We start from the raw sequence: 16785 nt of genomic DNA on the forward strand, positions 1-16785 counted from the left end.
AGAATTAAGATTTGTCTATTAATTGGGGTGCTAGATCGATTCCTAGATATTTAAGTTTTAGTTGTTTTCTCTGACGACAACTGAAATCATCAGGGATTGAATATGCTCATATTCTACATATTTCCATAAAGTCTCATTAAGATTTTTCGGGTTTTCTTGATTTCTTTATTTCATCAAGTTTGATGTTTATTGTATGACACTGCTCTATATTAATTTTTATCCCGATATCTATTCGTAATTTTTGAGCTTCGCTATATATGGATGTTGTCATCCTTATTTCATCACAATTTTATCACAATATATGTGAGTATTCTTGAATGGAAAAATACCCAACTTTTCTTATGAAATTGTTTTTAGCAAACACCTTTGCAAAAGTTTAGTCTTATAATGGTTATTTATATTTTTTTCTTCGTCAAGCGATTTTGTCCGTGTATTTTTATACAATATTTCACCTTCTCATTTATTTAAGCTTCTCACATGAATACATTTTCTTTCAGAAAAATATGAAATGGTTTATCCATTTTGTGCTCTTTATGATCACATTCCAGCAAATTTATAGTTTTAAGCCTTTTTCAAACAGAGGTAAGTACTTCAAGGTAGACTCTTTGTATTAGTTTTTTTTCAAGGGAACAATTTTTGTAATAAAGTTTGTCGAAATAAGTTTGTACTAATTACCTTATTTATTTTCCGTTTTCCTGGTATATTAGTATGTTTTTTGGGGCCTTAAGAAAACATTGTAAATCCTTGTATATTGTATTTTCTCCTATCTTTGTGAACATTTTATGTCTTTTCAAGGTTCTTGTTTGTTCAAAGGACCTAAGTACATATACTTTTATGCATTCAGAGTACAACCTGTTTTGTTAAAACAAAGGACTGACTGGGTAGGGCTCTATATCTTTTATTATAGAAAAGATTTTAAAAAAATATGTAACAATTGATCTTTTCTAACAAGATATGCAAAACATTCCTTGAAACTTTATGATAAATGCCATTTCTTCTTTTCTTTCAGCCCTTTACTTCATTAGGCCGTATAATAGTGAACAACTATGCTTAATTACCTGAAATAATATGCAAAATACAAAATGGAAAAATGTACCTATACCTTTTCATATATTTCCTATGCCTTTTATTCCATAGTAGGCTGCATATCTATTTTAAGAAGCAAAGAAAGTTATAGAGCTCTTATGTTCATGACCCGAATTATCAAAACTAAATAATTATATTGATAGATGTTTATAAAATAAAGAAACAATTCAAAAGTTTAAAAAAAATATGTCCTTAGCATGTTGTTATAGTGTCACTTAAATAGTTAATATAGTCAGCCTAAAGTTCAAATGTTTCCAAAGTTTTAAACTGGTTATATTTATTAACTTTATTTTCTTGATGTTCTTTGCTACCTGGCCATTTCTCTTTAGCAATCAAAAAGTTGTATCTAAGCCAATATCCATATAGTATGCAGTTATATAGTTACATCTAGGTGGGTATAATCAATTATTCATTTATGTGAAGAAATATAGCAACAGAGCCCAGGTGTATGCGCCATACTGATCAGGGATTAAAGAAACATTTATGCTAGAAAAAAAACAACAGAGCCCAGGTGTATGTGCTATAATAATCAGGGATTGAGGGAACATTTATGTTAGGAAATATATCAACACAACCCAGGTGTATGCGCCATACTGATCAGGGGTTAAAGAAACATTTATGTTAGAAAAATAGCAACAGAGCCCAGGTGTATGTGCTATAATAATCAGGGATTGAGGAAACATTTATGTTAGGAAATATAGCAACACAACCCAGGTGTATGCGCCATACTGATCAGGGGTTAAAGGAACATTTATGTTAGAAAAAAACAACAGAGCCCAGGTGTATGTGCTATAATAATCAGGGATTGAGGGAACATTTATGTTAGGAAATATAGCAACACAACCCAGGTGTATGCGCCATACTGATCAGGGGTTAAAGGAACATTTATGTTAGAAAAAAAACAACAGAGCCCAGGTGTATGTGCTATAATAATCAGGGATTGAGGGAACATTTATGTTAGGAAAAATATCAACACAACCCAGGTGTATGCGCCATACTGATCAGGGGTTAAAGGAACATTTATGTTAGAAAAATAGCAACAGAGCCCAGGTGTATGTGCTATAATAATCAGGGATTGAGGGAACATTTTTGTTAGGAAATATATCAACACAACCCTGGTGTATGCGCCATACTGATCAGGGGTTAAAGGAACATTTATGTTAGAAAAATAGCAACAGAGCCCAGGTGTATGTGCTATAATAATCAGGGATTGAAGGAACATTTATGTTAGGAAATATAACAACAGAGCCCAGATTTTTGCGCCATAATATTCAGGAATTAATGGAACATTTATGTCAGTAAATATAGCCCATTTTTATTTGCCATAATAATCAGAAATTACTGGAAAATTTATGTTAGCAAATTTTGGAACAGAGCTTATGTGTAAGACCATACTAAGGGAAAGCTTTTGCTATAATATGAAGTCCCACAAAGCTTATAAGCCGTAAAATTAAAGGATGAAAGTAAATAAAGGAATATTTTAACTTAGTGTCTAGATTTTACTTTTCCACCTAATTAAATAAGCAAATTGAGGCACATCTACATATTTAAAATCAAACTAATTAAATTTTAATGTCTAGTACTTTATACTACACTAGCGGCTTCGCCCCAGCCATGAGGTAGTTTAAAAAAAATAAAAATTTCTGGTGCTTCGAACCATACTCTCCCCCCCAATTTTTTTTTTGAGGGGGGGGATTTTCATTTTTGGGGGGTTTAGAGTGTCCCACCCCCAAAAAAATAGCTTAAAACCACCACAGGACCCCGACCAATAGGTATATACCCTGAAGAGTAGAATCCGATCGGTTCTGTAGTTAACGAGATCTTAAGGGACAGACGGACAGACGGACAGACGGACGGACGGACGGACAGACAGACAGACGGACGGACAGACATCAAGCTACTTTGTATTATAGATATACTTATTCGCATATATTTAGAAAATAAATATACTTTTCTAAGAGGAAAATTGTAACTTTTACAGCAAATAAAAACAGGACCTTTGTAAGATTAATTGGAGTGATATGATAAAACTGTTGTAAGAGAGTTAGTGAAATAAAGGGGAAAAAAGATATTTAAAAAGAGTAAGAGAAAAAAGATAGTTATAATAATTAAGATAATTAAGTTAGTTAAAAAGAAGAGAAAAAAAACAAAAGTAAGAAAGAGGATATTCTATTCCAAAACTCAGAATAGTGAGATTTGAGCATACCATCATTAGGATACACTTTTTAAAGTTATTATATGATGAATAAGGGTTAGACAGACACACACACTGAAAATGTTGATTCACTTCTATGAATTACATATGCAAATGCATTTACCAAAAAACTTACCTACAGATATGTTATGCTTCCAAATATATAATACTGATTGTAAAGAAAATTAAATTAAAAAAAAAAAGAGAATTGCCATAAATTTAAGTTGAAGAGTATCCCTTCAATGTACTGTATTAGAATGAAATATTTATGTCTGTTAGCTAATACTACATTATTCAATTCACTTCACATGTATTGTATATTGCCTATTTTGTACACATTTTTCTTAAGTCATTAATTTACACATTATACTTTGATATACAGGATAATGATTTTTCTATTCCTTATTCCTTCTAGTCCTAATACATTCATTGAAATTATACAACTTTTTGTATATCCTCACAAAAGTTTTAGATGATTGACATCTTTTAAAGATAAGTGTTTTGTATCTTTTAACAACATAATAATCTTTCTTTTTACAAAAAAAATGATAATATTATTAGTAAGCTAAGCCTAAATGGACGAGATGATGAATAAATTATGTTAATATTCTCAGGGATAAAGGGATAAGACAATGGATATGATAAGCTGTATAAAGTAATGGATGAAGGGGGGCTCGGGGTAGAAGTGCTGGTGTACAAATGCCGTAATGTGTTATCTCTAACAGACATCCTGTTACTTTATTATTATAATTTTAAGGCTTTGATTAAGTTAAAGTCTTGAAAAGACAAAACTTGAAATTGAAAATATTAGAGGGATAGTTTTTCATTTGATTGTTTATTACATTAGCTCAGGTAAGGAGGATTATATTGGGTACTGGTTAGCCCAGCAGGGTTAGGGCACCACAGGAAGAGGCCCCGTAGTCAGCTATACCGAATAAAGTGAATAAGTCCATTGACCTATTACTATATCCCTATAAATATTTACATGATGCATTGTGTCTAACTTCCTCTATTTTTCATACATTTCTTAGATAACAAAGAGCTATATTTACATATATTTTATAAATTTGTAGATTATTACAAGTGCAGCTACTGTTTCACGTTTATGTCCTTTTGGTCTATTTCTACGTGAAAGTTGATAATAAATGCTAAAACTATTAGAGTCCATTTTAATATGTGGTCATACCAAATTTTTATAGTTTAAAGAGTTTCATACATTTGTTGGCGATTTCACATAAAGTATCATGTTGAGCACTACTAATTGAAGATAAGGGGAATGGGGTTGATTTTAGTTTGTTTGTTTACTACTTTAGGTTAGACAAGGTTAGCTTATATTGGTTTCTAGGAACCCCAGTAGAGTTGTTAGGGCTCAACGGGCACTTTTTGTGAAAGCACCAACTTATTAATTATCATGTCTGCCTCTTTGACCAATTACTTTATTCAGCTCCAAGATTGGGTATTCACAAGATCAAGAACACAAAGAAATTAGATCCGAGGATAAACAAAAAACTCAGGTCAGAGATAACATTTTTATTTTTTAAAGCAAAGCTTTTATATAAATTTTTATATATTTAATCATGTTGGAATTGTATCGATTTCAACTTTGCATGATGGTTACTATAACAATTAGGTACGATTGATGAAGCGTAGCAACTCATTAATCGTTACCAGAAAGACCGTACGTACATTTAAAGCATGCTATTTTTTTTTCTTTTTTGCAAAACAGTTTTGTATGATTTAATTGGGACGTTGCCGTTCCTGCAACTGGCAGATAATTGTATAATACTGATTCTTATTACAAAAAGGTACAATGTTAAAGTAATAAAATGTAAGTATGCCCTTAACAGTATTCTGTTTTTAAGCAGTTTTTCAACAAATATATTAACAATTTTGTTTTTACTGAAAGTAACAATTTGTGAATATCTTGCTTTTAACTAAATTTTTACCAAGGGTACTTCAGCTTTTCTTAGAAGATAAGAAAACTTCTTTTATAAGGATTAACAGTGTCAAAACTTAAACCTAGATGAAAGTTTGTTTCTAGAGTTTTTTTTTGTAAAGACAAGGATGACAACATCTATATAATTTTGTGTATCATCATTATGGATATATCAATTTATCAGTCATTGTCTTATCACTTTAGATCCTTTTATATTAATATAATAATATTAAAACCTAATTTGTTTCATGAGTTCTATAAATAAAATATAATCTTAAATATAGATATACTTCTCGCAACCTTTTACAGGGTGCGCCACATAAATCCGGACTTTTTCTTATTTTTAAACAAATGAACATAAAATCGTCAATTTTAAAGATTTTATGGAATTTTAAAAACTGGAAAGCAAACTAGGTATATGACTATTAGAATATTCAATAAAATCGCCGCCAGCCTCAATCATCGCCTCTACCCGCCCCCTGAACCGCCCGCCGACCCTGGTCACCATATCCCTGTTCAAGCAGGCGAAGTTCTCCATGATAGGAGCAGTGAGAGAGGTCTTCTTGGTATGCGCGTCTATTGGTTCATGCTTTAATGGCGCTCCAGGCTCAAAAGTCCATTGGATTAAGATCGGGGCTGCTGGGAGGCCACATATCCTTAAGGAGTGAGTAACAACAGGATCCAAATTAACCCATCTTTTAAGCTACTCTTTGACACGGCGGCTCTCATTTGGGCCACAGTTAAGCTAGAACAACGTTTTATACCTTTTTAAAAATGGCATGAAGATTAAGATAGGGTTATCAGCGCAATACATAGTCTAAATCAAGTTTCAAGGTTCCATATGGGCCCCTGAAGTCAAGAACCGAGTAATTTTCAAGATTTTTGACGTTTTTGACATCTTAAAATCTAACACGATCCACTTTGTCGGAGCACTACAGCCAAGTCAGCTGGGATAGAGAGCTCTAGTCTTTTCTAGTGTTTTCACTAGGTATCTGTTAGTATCTCCAGCAAGTTACATTAGTCCATCTCACCTACAGATGGGCTGAGGTCAGATTTAGTAGGCCCAAGTCATAAATCCACGGTAATTTATCTGCGCAATTCGAATCTGCCTTGTTGAATATATGCGCGGCCAGCTCGGCGTACACGTCCTCCATCGTCCAAAGATTTTCATGGGCAAAAATGTCATTACCTAAGCTTTTTATAGTGGGGTCAAACGTCCTGATTGGTCAAGTAGTTTTGGCGCTATGGCCGTTTAAAAAAAGTCCGGATTTATGTGGCGCACCCTGTATATTTAATTAATTTGCTGAATATTGCTTGTTAATCTTGTTTATACTAATCAACAAATAATTATTATGGCTACGTGATAACCGAAAATAATCCGCAAAAAATTATTATCATCACCTTAATTGGTATACACTATTTAGATATATGTCAACACGGGGTAAAATTTTCGTCGGTTTAGGTTTCTAGTGTGATATTCATTTATTGGTTAGTTCGTTCATCCAGTAAATGTGATGGATGGGGGTATCGTTATTTTAGCTAGTTTAAAGTATCGCTTTATTAGAGTACATGAAAATCTGGTGCAACCTCAAGTAATAATTCTTACCTTTCTAATTTTTTTTTTAATTCAAGTTAATATTAATTTTTTTTTAGTTTATACTCAATACACATAATAAAAGTATTAATAAGCAAAGATGATTGCGACCCTCAGAGTATAATACAACACTTTTAAAAAGCGAAGCTTTTCTATAAATAGGGTCGGTCCGTCCGTACGTCCGTAACGGATAGCTTTTTTCGTTAGTTTAGGCATGTTAGAATTGTCCTATCGATTTCAAATTTTGCATTGCGATTCCATTAGTAAATAGGTACGATTTAGAAAGCGTAGCAACTCTACAATCATTATCAAAATGTCCGTACGTCCATATTAACATATTATTTTTTTACTTTTTTAACAACAAATTTTTACATGATCTAATCATCGGATTAATCTGATTTTTGGTATATTGATTCCTAGGACAACAAAGTATAACTTAATAAGCGAAGCAACTTTATAATCAAGTCCTGTAAGTATGTCCATAAACATTATCCTGTATCAAGCAGTTTTTCAACAAATTTAATTACAATTTTGCTTTGACTCTTATATACATTATATCATACTAGCGGCTTCGCCCCTAGCCTCTAGGGGCTTTGCCCCAAGAGGTTTGATCAAACCAATTTTTCGTATTTTAGATTTGAAATAAAAAAAAATTATATACATGATTATTCAGTTCTGACACTATACAAGTGTTAATCTCTGTTTGTCCTATCGTTTTAGTGCTTCGCTTTTATGGATGTTGTCATTCTTGTTTTAATAAAAACTATTGAAAGAGAAGTCTAATAAAAAAGATTAGCTATATAGCTTCATCTATCCTGTCTTACTGTTTTTAAGAACAGAGGAGCCGTATTTTCAAGAAAACTTTTTGCCATACATTCCCCCCCCATGAAATTTTTTTTTATCTAAAAACAAAACTTGAGTATCATCCCAATTAATCGTAATTAAGATAGCTGTACTGAATCACTTCAACTATTTTCATAGGCAGCAGATAGCAAGGATGCATAACAGATTCAGATCAAAAGTTGAGCCTCCAGCGGCTGATATGATGAAAATGGTAAGGAAAAAAAAAACCACATCCGTATTATTCATGAATAAAAAGTAAAACGGAAAAAAATTTTGAATCCACAAATACTATAAAAGATTAATTTTATAGCTAGCTGTATGATAAAGATAATTTTTTCATCAGCAAAGGTAACCTATAATTCAAATAGGCTGTTCGTCCGTCTGTAACGCTGTAAGAAAAAATGTGATTTTCTTTGCTATACTAACGAGCTTCAAGTATTTAATGTACTTGGTCCGTCAGTCTGACAGTCAAGCATGAAAAAAGTTAAAACATACGAAAAATAATTACTTTTTCCGTATAGTCATTTATTACTTATTTATATTAGCTACGTATGAATGTTGTTATCCTTGTAATTATATGAATTTTTCAAAAACCATAGAATAAGGCCATAGTTTAAACTCATGAAACATAAATACAGTACGTCAGCGTCACTACAGCTTAACCTAATTTTTTATAAATACAAAAAATTATTCTATAGAGTTTTCAATTATATATATTCTATAGAAATGGAATAAAGAAGCAGCCAAACAGGCGCAGGGTTGGATAGAAGGATGCCGGGGGCTTCAACATCCGTTATCTATTCCTAGCCAAAGGTTTGTCTCTGTTAGACTTACTTGATGCCGTTATCCATGCTATTAAAGTAACAGGATGTTTATTGTTTGTCTGTCTTTCTGTCTGTTTGTAAAGATGGATATCACTAACCAACTACTGAACCGACATGGTTATTCTTTACAGGTTAGCTTCTCATAGGTCCCCGAAAGATTCAAAGCTATTTTAGGGGAGAGTACAACCACCCTCCCAAGAGAAATCACCCTAACAAATTACCCACCTTCCCCCCACAAAAAAAATCCACTCTCCATAATTTTATTTTTGCTTTTTAAGAAAAAATCTTTTAAAGAAAATCTAAAGGCCTCTAGGAGCATAGCTGCTAGTATCGTCATAAAGTTCTAGTAAAACTACTTAACTTTGGTATGAAACATTTATTGAATTATCTGTCGTTTTACTATTTTTATTTATTTTTAAAAAATCGGTCAAATATTGAAGATGAATTTAATGCTTCACCTAGTTTAAGATGACATATATTTTGATATTAGGTCATTTATTATATTTTGTACAACTTCTTTTTAATATTAATGTGTTAAAATTTCCAGTAAACCACGATGTTTGATTGTTTAAAACCAAAATACATGCGCACAGTTTGATTATCATATGTGGATCATGGAAAGAAAACGAATTAGCGAGTTTCGTCTTATATTCACAGTAGCTTTTAAGAGGTTAGGTTAGGTAAGATAAATATTAACAATTGCCCTGCATGGTTAAAGTCCCCTGCAGGGGCTAGAAATAGAAGAAAAGCTGCTGTGAAAACACGACTAAACCTACTACTTGGATTTCCTTTCATGATCCAAATATGTATTTTTTTTCAGATATGGTTCTTGTGGACAAAATATTTTCATATCTTCCCATCCTGTGCCATGGTACTTTGCTGCTGAAAGCTGGTTTCTAGAACATAAGGAATATTATTCAATATTAATTTCTTAACAATTTTTAAATTTCTAACATCCTTAAAAATTTGAATTAAAATCATAGCAGTAAAACCTTGCCTACAGTTAAATATTTATTAAATAATAGTTATTTCTCGCATCGTATTATAAACGGCTTTCCGCGGATATAGAATGTACAATTATATAAGATTAGAACGAGTTTTTTTTAGCCCCGAGGTGCCGAAGGCAACGTCTAAAAAACTGAAAGTTTTAATCTTATAATTGTACATTTTTATATTCGTAGAAAGCTGGATATAATACGATGCTAGACATAGTTTTTTCGTATGGATGAGAACCGATTCATATCCACCGGAATCGAATGAATACGAGAATATTTATTTCACGCATCGTATTATAAACGGATTTCTGCGGATATAAAATGTACAATTATAAGATTAAAACCAGTTTTTTAGCCCTGATATGCCGAAGGCATGGGCTAAAAAAACTGGTTTTAATCTCATGATTGTACATTTTTATATTCATAGAAAACTGGTTATAATACGGTGCTAGCCATAGTTTTTTCGTATGGACGATAACCTGTTCCTATCCACCGGATTCGAATGAATACGAGAAAAGTATTTACACAGCTTCAAAGTAGCTATGGCTAAGTTTTTATACTGAAATTTAAAGCCAGAACTTGAGTTGATCCGCAAAATGTCCATAATGATAGAAATCGGCTGACTGCTGCTGCTTGTTTTCGGTATGACTGTACTGCCAGCTGCAAATTATTTGGATAAAAAGCGGCCGATCGTTCTTTTAATTGATGCTAAAAAAAATCTCTATTATTGAAACAGATTTATATCAATCTAAAAAAAATTGTTTGATAATATTCTATTCAGGATTTTACATTTGGAAAAGAGAATGAACTATCCCTGGTAAGAAAAAAATATATAGAAGAAATCCGCTCAATTATTTTATATGCAAGTAAGAGGCAGGGAGTAAGGGAGGGGACAATGGGCAATTAATTCAATTTAAGAGTTTTTGAAGAAAGGCCATGAAAACCAGAATAATCCCGAAAATATGGTGGAAATTGTAAAGTGATTGTTGATTAAATCTAGAAAACCATAAACTAAGAAAAAAGTTCCAAGAAAAAAAGCAATCATTTGAAATTAAGATTACCAGTATTACAGACTGACATAACCATTCTGTAATTAATTACTAGAAATATCTCCCTGGATCTCTTCAGATGACAGGGAAAGAGAAAAAAGATTTGGGGGCAACTGATGTAAACACGGAAAAAAGGGGCAGGCAGGCGTGTAGCTGGATGGGCAAGTATATGACCCGCACGCCTTCCTGCCCCTTTTTATCCTGTTTATTTCCCCCACCTTCCTTCTCCATTTCCCTTTCTCGTCTACTTTTAAAGAGGAGGTGGGGATGAAGGGAGTGAAATATAGTATGGGAGGGGGGCCGTGTATTTATATTTGAACTACTCTCTGTCTGCAAAACTATATATATTCAAAACTAACAAAGCGAGTAACGGCATTTCTTGCGCTAGTCCCCAAACTCAGTCAGATACTGCTAAATTCTTGCACATTTCCTTTAAGCCAGTCCCCAAAGTCTGAGACTCCTAAAGATTGAATATTCGATCCATTGTCCCCTCCCTTACTCCCTGAGTAAGAGGACTGTATTTGTGTCTGTCTGAAAGTATCTGGGTAATCACTGGATCAGTATTATTTCATTTCAAACTTTTTTTGAAAACTCAAGTTAACCTAGTGGAAATGTACAAACTCGGACACTTAATTTGAACGTAATCAAATTATTAAACCAACATGTTTATGGGAAATAATCCTTAAACAAGATGATACCTAATCATTTTCGCTTTCATGGAAAAAATAATTTTAGGTTGGTCATTACACCCAGATGGTTTGGAACAGTACTCATGGGTAAGTAATACTTAATAAGAAAGAAAAAGAAGAGTAAGACAACCATAGTTTTAAGAGTGCTACGCTATAGAGGGCGATAGTAAGGTATTCACTAAGGAGTGAGGGGACATTGGTCTGTAAATTACACTGGCACCCGGAGTTCTATAATCCCAGTGTCTTATTTGTTGGCTCAAACACTTTGTGTATCATTATTTTGGGATGTATATAAGGGGGGGGGGGGGGGGGGGTCGATTTTGGACATTTTTTCTGAGGCCAAGCGGGGATCTGCAAATGATTTTTATGAGTATAATACACCTCTGGATGTTTTAAAATTTATCCCAAGTCTTAAAACCGCTGACGACCAGACATTCAATTAGTCATAGACTACAATAGGAGGTAGAAAACACTTCTCTGAAAAAACATAATTCAATCGGACCTGCCATTGCTAAGATCTGAGATGTTACTGCTGTACTTTTTCTAACATAAATACATTAACTGGGTTATTCTATAAAACCTTATCTTCATCATTCTTTTCTTACTTCTTTCAATAAGAAACATTCATTTTTTGCAACAAATCTTCTCTATAACTAGGAATGTCCGTACGGCTCTTCGAATAAGAAAGAGCAAAATTCAAGGTCTAAGACGTAAATGTCCTTTATAAAAGTAAAATGAATGTCTATCTGTATGTATCAAAGGATCTCACTAACCTCTAATTTGATATGGTTCTCCTTTATACTGTAGCTTCTTATAGGTCGAAGGAAGGTTTATAACTATTTATTGGGAGGTTAACACTACCCAAGAGAAAACGCCTCTAGAAAAAATATACCATCCTCCCAAAAAATGTTTTTTTTTTTAAACCAACTACCTAATTGTCCTTGTTATAAAGTGTGAATGCTCATAAATTAGACTTTTATCATTTTTCGTTTTTCATTATTTCTAAAAGCGAATCTTTTCTAGAAATAGGGTCGGTCCGTCCATGATTTAGTACAGTAAGCTTTTTTTGTTATTTTAGACATTTTAGAATTTTCCTATCAATTTCAATATCATAATGATTCCTATAACAATTAGGTACTGTATCCTGTATTTACACAATTTTGCATTCATCATAATTTTGTTCAGACTTACAAAATGAACTTCTGCTTTTTATGTTCTGACATTATACAAGAGTTATTGTTCGTTTTTCCTTCCTCTTGATTTTAGAGCTTTGCTTTTATGGATGTTGTCATCATTGTTTTCTACTGCAGGGTCGGTTGTGCATATAAATTATGTCCAAATACAAAGATGAAACATGTGTACATCTGCAACTATTGTCCAACGTAAGTTTCAGTTTAAGTTTTTAGCGTTGCTACTTTAAAGGTCACCGTGTTAGTATGTCCAACGTAAGTTGTCAGGTATGCTACTCTACAAGTCATTGTGTCAGTATGTCGGTGTATACATTATGTCCAAACACAAAGTAGAAACATGTGTACATCTGAAACTATTGTCCCACGTAAGTTTTTCAGCGGTGCTCCTCTACAGTTCCCTTTGTCAGTATGTCCAACGTAAGTTTACATCGGCGCTATTCAACAGGTCATCTTGTCAGTATGTCTTCTTATAAATTGTTTTCCAACCAAAAAGATGAAACATATGTACATCTTCAACTATTGTCCAACATCGGTGCTACCTTAGAAGACACCGTGTCAGTATGTCGATATACAAATTGTTTTCTTTCACAAAAATAAATCGTGTTTATTTTGGCAACTTTTTAAAAACGTATGTTTTCAAAGTTAACGTGATAGTCTGACTGTATTTAAAATTATGTGTCCTAATGCAAACATTGCTGTGTTGACTTTATAATGTTGTTATGTACAAAAATTATATGGAGAAGTGTATCCAGTAAGATATATAAGTTGGAAAGAATTTTAATGTTAGAGGGAGATTTGAAATCTGCATCAAATTTTAAGGATTTTTCTTTAAAAAATTTTTTTTTGTATTATTCTTTATCTTAAAGCGGAAATACAATTTAAGTTAATTAATTTTGACCAATAGGAGATGTGGATTGGAAACTTCCTGTGTTCTAATTGGTTAGATGATGTACGACACTTAAGCTTCTCCAATCAGAGCAAAGATAGTTTTAAATCTACCAATTACAGATGTCAAAATTAATTAACTTGAATTGTATTTCCGCTTTTAGATAAAGAATTATACAAAAAACGAATTTTATAAAAAAAATCCTTAAAATGTTATGCAGATTTCAAATCTCCCTCTAACATTAAAATTCCTTCCAACTTATATATCCTAGATCCATCCTCTGGAAGAAGTAAAATGACGAATACACCTCCAGATCCAACCCTTGATATAGCTAACTTAAAAAGCGAAGGGGGTTACCGTTTAAAATAAAATTATGTCCTAAATTACATTTTTTAGTACAATGAAATAAAATTGTTTTATTGGAAATTATAAATAAGTAAACCAAATCCTATAATTTAGAGGAAATTTTGTGCACAGACTGAATCGTCCGTACACAGTTGGGAAGCCCTGTTCCAAGTGTAAAGAGAAATGTGTAAACAAGTAGGTAAATTTTAATTACATTATGCTTTTAATTTTAACATATAGCAGAATATGTAATACAGCACATTCACGTATAACAACTATTTGAGTCAATACCATATCTCATACCAATGCACTGAAAAAAAAACAATAATGCAATAACATAGGGTAAAGGCTCTAGGGGGCTTAGTTTCTTGTATCCAGTTATTAAATATCAAAGACATTTTACTTTTGATTTTAGTTTTAGAAAAAAAATAAATGAATTAGGGAGATCAGAGGGTTCAAAGGTTGTTTTTTTTGGTAACCTCCCACAATTTTGTTTTAAATCTCTCCTGGACTGGTTCATTGACAAGTACAGCAATATCGTTTCAGCAGTTAACAAAAAAAGACAGACAGACAGATAGACACCCTGACATCCTGTTACTTTTACATAAGGATATTTGTTTTTCTAATTTATAGGCCAACACCTATACAAGCATAGTGTAAGGCTTAGGATGCACTAATAAAGTTTACAAGATTTTGCCTAATGTATTTGTATTTGTACGGTATGTTAACCTTAAACACACTCTATAAATAATTGGCTTTATTAAATTCATTATGTTAAAAGCAATTAATCTCACCCACTATGTTTATTAGTATAAATTTTCCTCGCAATTTTCTGTAGTGTAGCTTCTCTTAAATCATGGTACGTCCGTCCGTAAAATGTGAATACAAGTTATATTATAGAATTGGAATGTAATCTTTATCATTTTAATTTAAGTTAGGTATCTAATACTTTGGCAATACTTACTAATAGATGACTGAATTAATGTTGTTAAATTTGTTTTTTGCTATGCTACTCGTTATTTGTACATTTTATTAAATAAAAAAAGGACATATACAAAAAATACAAAATTTAGGTAAGAACATTAATATTTTTGTTTAATTAAGAAAGTTATGTAAAAACAGTTGTTACTATGCGGATAGATGGACTAATTGTCAGGTAATTTTAATAACCCCTATAAATTTGGGAGAGGGGGGGGGGGGGAGGGTTACAGAACGCCCACCGCTCATTTTAGTGTGTAGTACAATATAGAAAGAAGTAATTAATTGACTTTATGTTGTGATTATACATGGAAGAAATTTCAAGAGCTTCCAAGAGAAAAATATTACATTATATGATTCATATTATATTTGTATGGAAGTTCTATTTGATCTTGAAGTCTGTTAAAGAGAAAATTCTTAATGGTTCTATTGAACAACTTAATGTTTAAATTTTGTTTTGATTAATGTATATATTTTCAAATAAAATGATTTTAACTTTTTTAAGGAGCTGAAAGAAGACTTTCAATCATATTGTGATCCAAGAGAAAAAGGTAAAAACAAGTCTCATCGATATTTTTGGATAGGTTTTTTTCATATACTTCCATTTGTAAATCAATTTCTTAATTTAAACTATATTAAAATAAGCAGGGTTGGTTTTCCGCTTTTAACAACTAATAAAAATCCATAGCAAAAGTCCACCTTGAAAAAAATGCTCCTCGCCTCCAAAAAGGTCCTAAATTACTATTTTTTCTTAAGAAACTTCTTATTTTTTCTTAAAACGCCTGTACAAACAGTATAAGAACATTAAATTTACAACAAAAAGGACTTATTTTTAGAGGCAATATTTTTAATTTGAAAAAAAGAAAATAATCAAAATGTACATAAAAAACTGTAAAATTTACTAAGTAAAATTTAACTTTTTTTGTTTTTTTTTTTCCACGATTTAACTGGTTTAAACCGGACTTTTCAACCCAAGTTATTTTAAGTTACCTTGATTTTGAGCATACAAACCTGCTTAATTGCATATTTAAGTATTTAGTTTTGTATTCAATTTGCATTAATGACAAAATAGAGTTACAAAATATGTTTGGTTACCATTTTTATTTTTTTTTGTTTGTTTAAAGGTGGTTGTGATGGTATGTGTCGCAAGCAGGATTACAAAGATATGTGCAAAAAGACTTGTCAATGTAGAAGAAAAAGAAAATCAAGTTATGACAAGAAAACAAAGTATTCTGATTCTGGATATGGTAAACATAGAACTGCAGAATATAAAAAGGATAATAATCAATCTTATGAAGACAAAAAAGGCTATACACAAAAATCCAAAGCAGAAAAGCTAAAGGAAACTGTTGTTCATTTTAAAAAGTTTGTGAACAATTTTGTGGATAATTATTTAAAGAAGAAGCTTGAAAAAATTGATGATTAATTATAATAACTGCAAACTCCAGTATGGCTTCGAATCCGCTGGATTATAACCGGTATAGAGTTATGTATAGCATTTTATTACAGACAATTTTCCACAATCATTAAAATGAAAATCATAAAAGCCCACCCCCTTATAAAACCAAAAATAGAAATTCCTTCAAACACAGGCATGTTGTATATCAAAATGACCGCATTGAAATGCTGATTATGAATCTGAAAACCGTTTTGAAAAATATTGCTCCTAGTTCGAATAAGAGCTCATTAAGTACCTAAAAAGGCTGATTTAGTCAAAATTGTTCATTTTGGTAGGTTATTTAAAAATTATTTCAGACTGAATCAATATTTTTCAAAACAGTTTTCAGATCTGTAATCAGCATTTCAATGCGGTCATTTTGATATGCAACATGCCTGTGTTTGAAGGAATTTCAACTTTTGGTTTTATAAGGGGGTGGGCACTTTTTATTCCCCCCCGCGCGCCCGTTGTTTTTGGATCAAAAAACCTGTTTCAAGTTTCACAGGGTTTTATATAGGCCCAGTAAACCTTGCCAATGTGGGAAAATGGGAAATTCCAAAAAAGTTGAAAATCAACCCGCCTTAATATATATGGTAATAAAATAAACTCTTTTAAAGGATTGCTAATTGAATTGCAAATATGACTTCGGAAAGACACAGCAAAATAAATAAAAAATAGTGATCTAAATAAATTTATGGATAGGTGGTGAAGCATAAAAAACCTCACATTACAATAATT

The 16785-nt window shown here is 32.0% G+C and overlaps 1 protein-coding gene across 1 annotated transcript; it reads left to right on the forward strand.

The window, feature by feature from the left end:
- Window positions 1–501: 501 nt before the first annotated feature.
- On the forward strand, window positions 502–16558 carry LOC145323296 (cysteine-rich secretory protein 2-like). Its single transcript, XM_080165725.1, has 12 exons — window positions 502–582; window positions 4725–4794; window positions 7792–7864; window positions 8378–8466; window positions 9298–9383; window positions 10252–10289; window positions 11257–11297; window positions 12521–12592; window positions 13746–13826; window positions 14736–14787; window positions 15115–15160; window positions 15734–16558. Exons 1-12 carry the CDS (start codon window positions 504–506, stop codon window positions 16033–16035), a joined length of 1029 nt encoding a protein of 342 aa, XP_080021851.1. The 5' UTR covers window positions 502–503; the 3' UTR covers window positions 16036–16558.
- Window positions 16559–16785: the final 227 nt, after the last annotated feature.

Source organism: Acartia tonsa, chromosome 6, assembly GCF_053477335.1.
Source record: "Acartia tonsa isolate MP-2025a chromosome 6, ASM5347733v1, whole genome shotgun sequence".
Taxonomy (NCBI): domain Eukaryota; kingdom Metazoa; phylum Arthropoda; class Copepoda; order Calanoida; family Acartiidae; genus Acartia; species Acartia tonsa.

Coding starts and splice junctions, on each gene's coding strand:
- LOC145323296 (XM_080165725.1), top strand. CDS start 504: ATGAAATGGTTTATCCATTTTGTGCTCTTTATGATCACATTCCAGCAA. Junction 9,384..10,251: donor AAGCTGGTTTCTAGAACATA/AGGAATATTATT, acceptor AATATTCTATTC/AGGATTTTACATTTGGAAAA. Junction 15,161..15,733: donor TTGTGATCCAAGAGAAAAAG/GTAAAAACAAGT, acceptor GTTTGTTTAAAG/GTGGTTGTGATGGTATGTGT.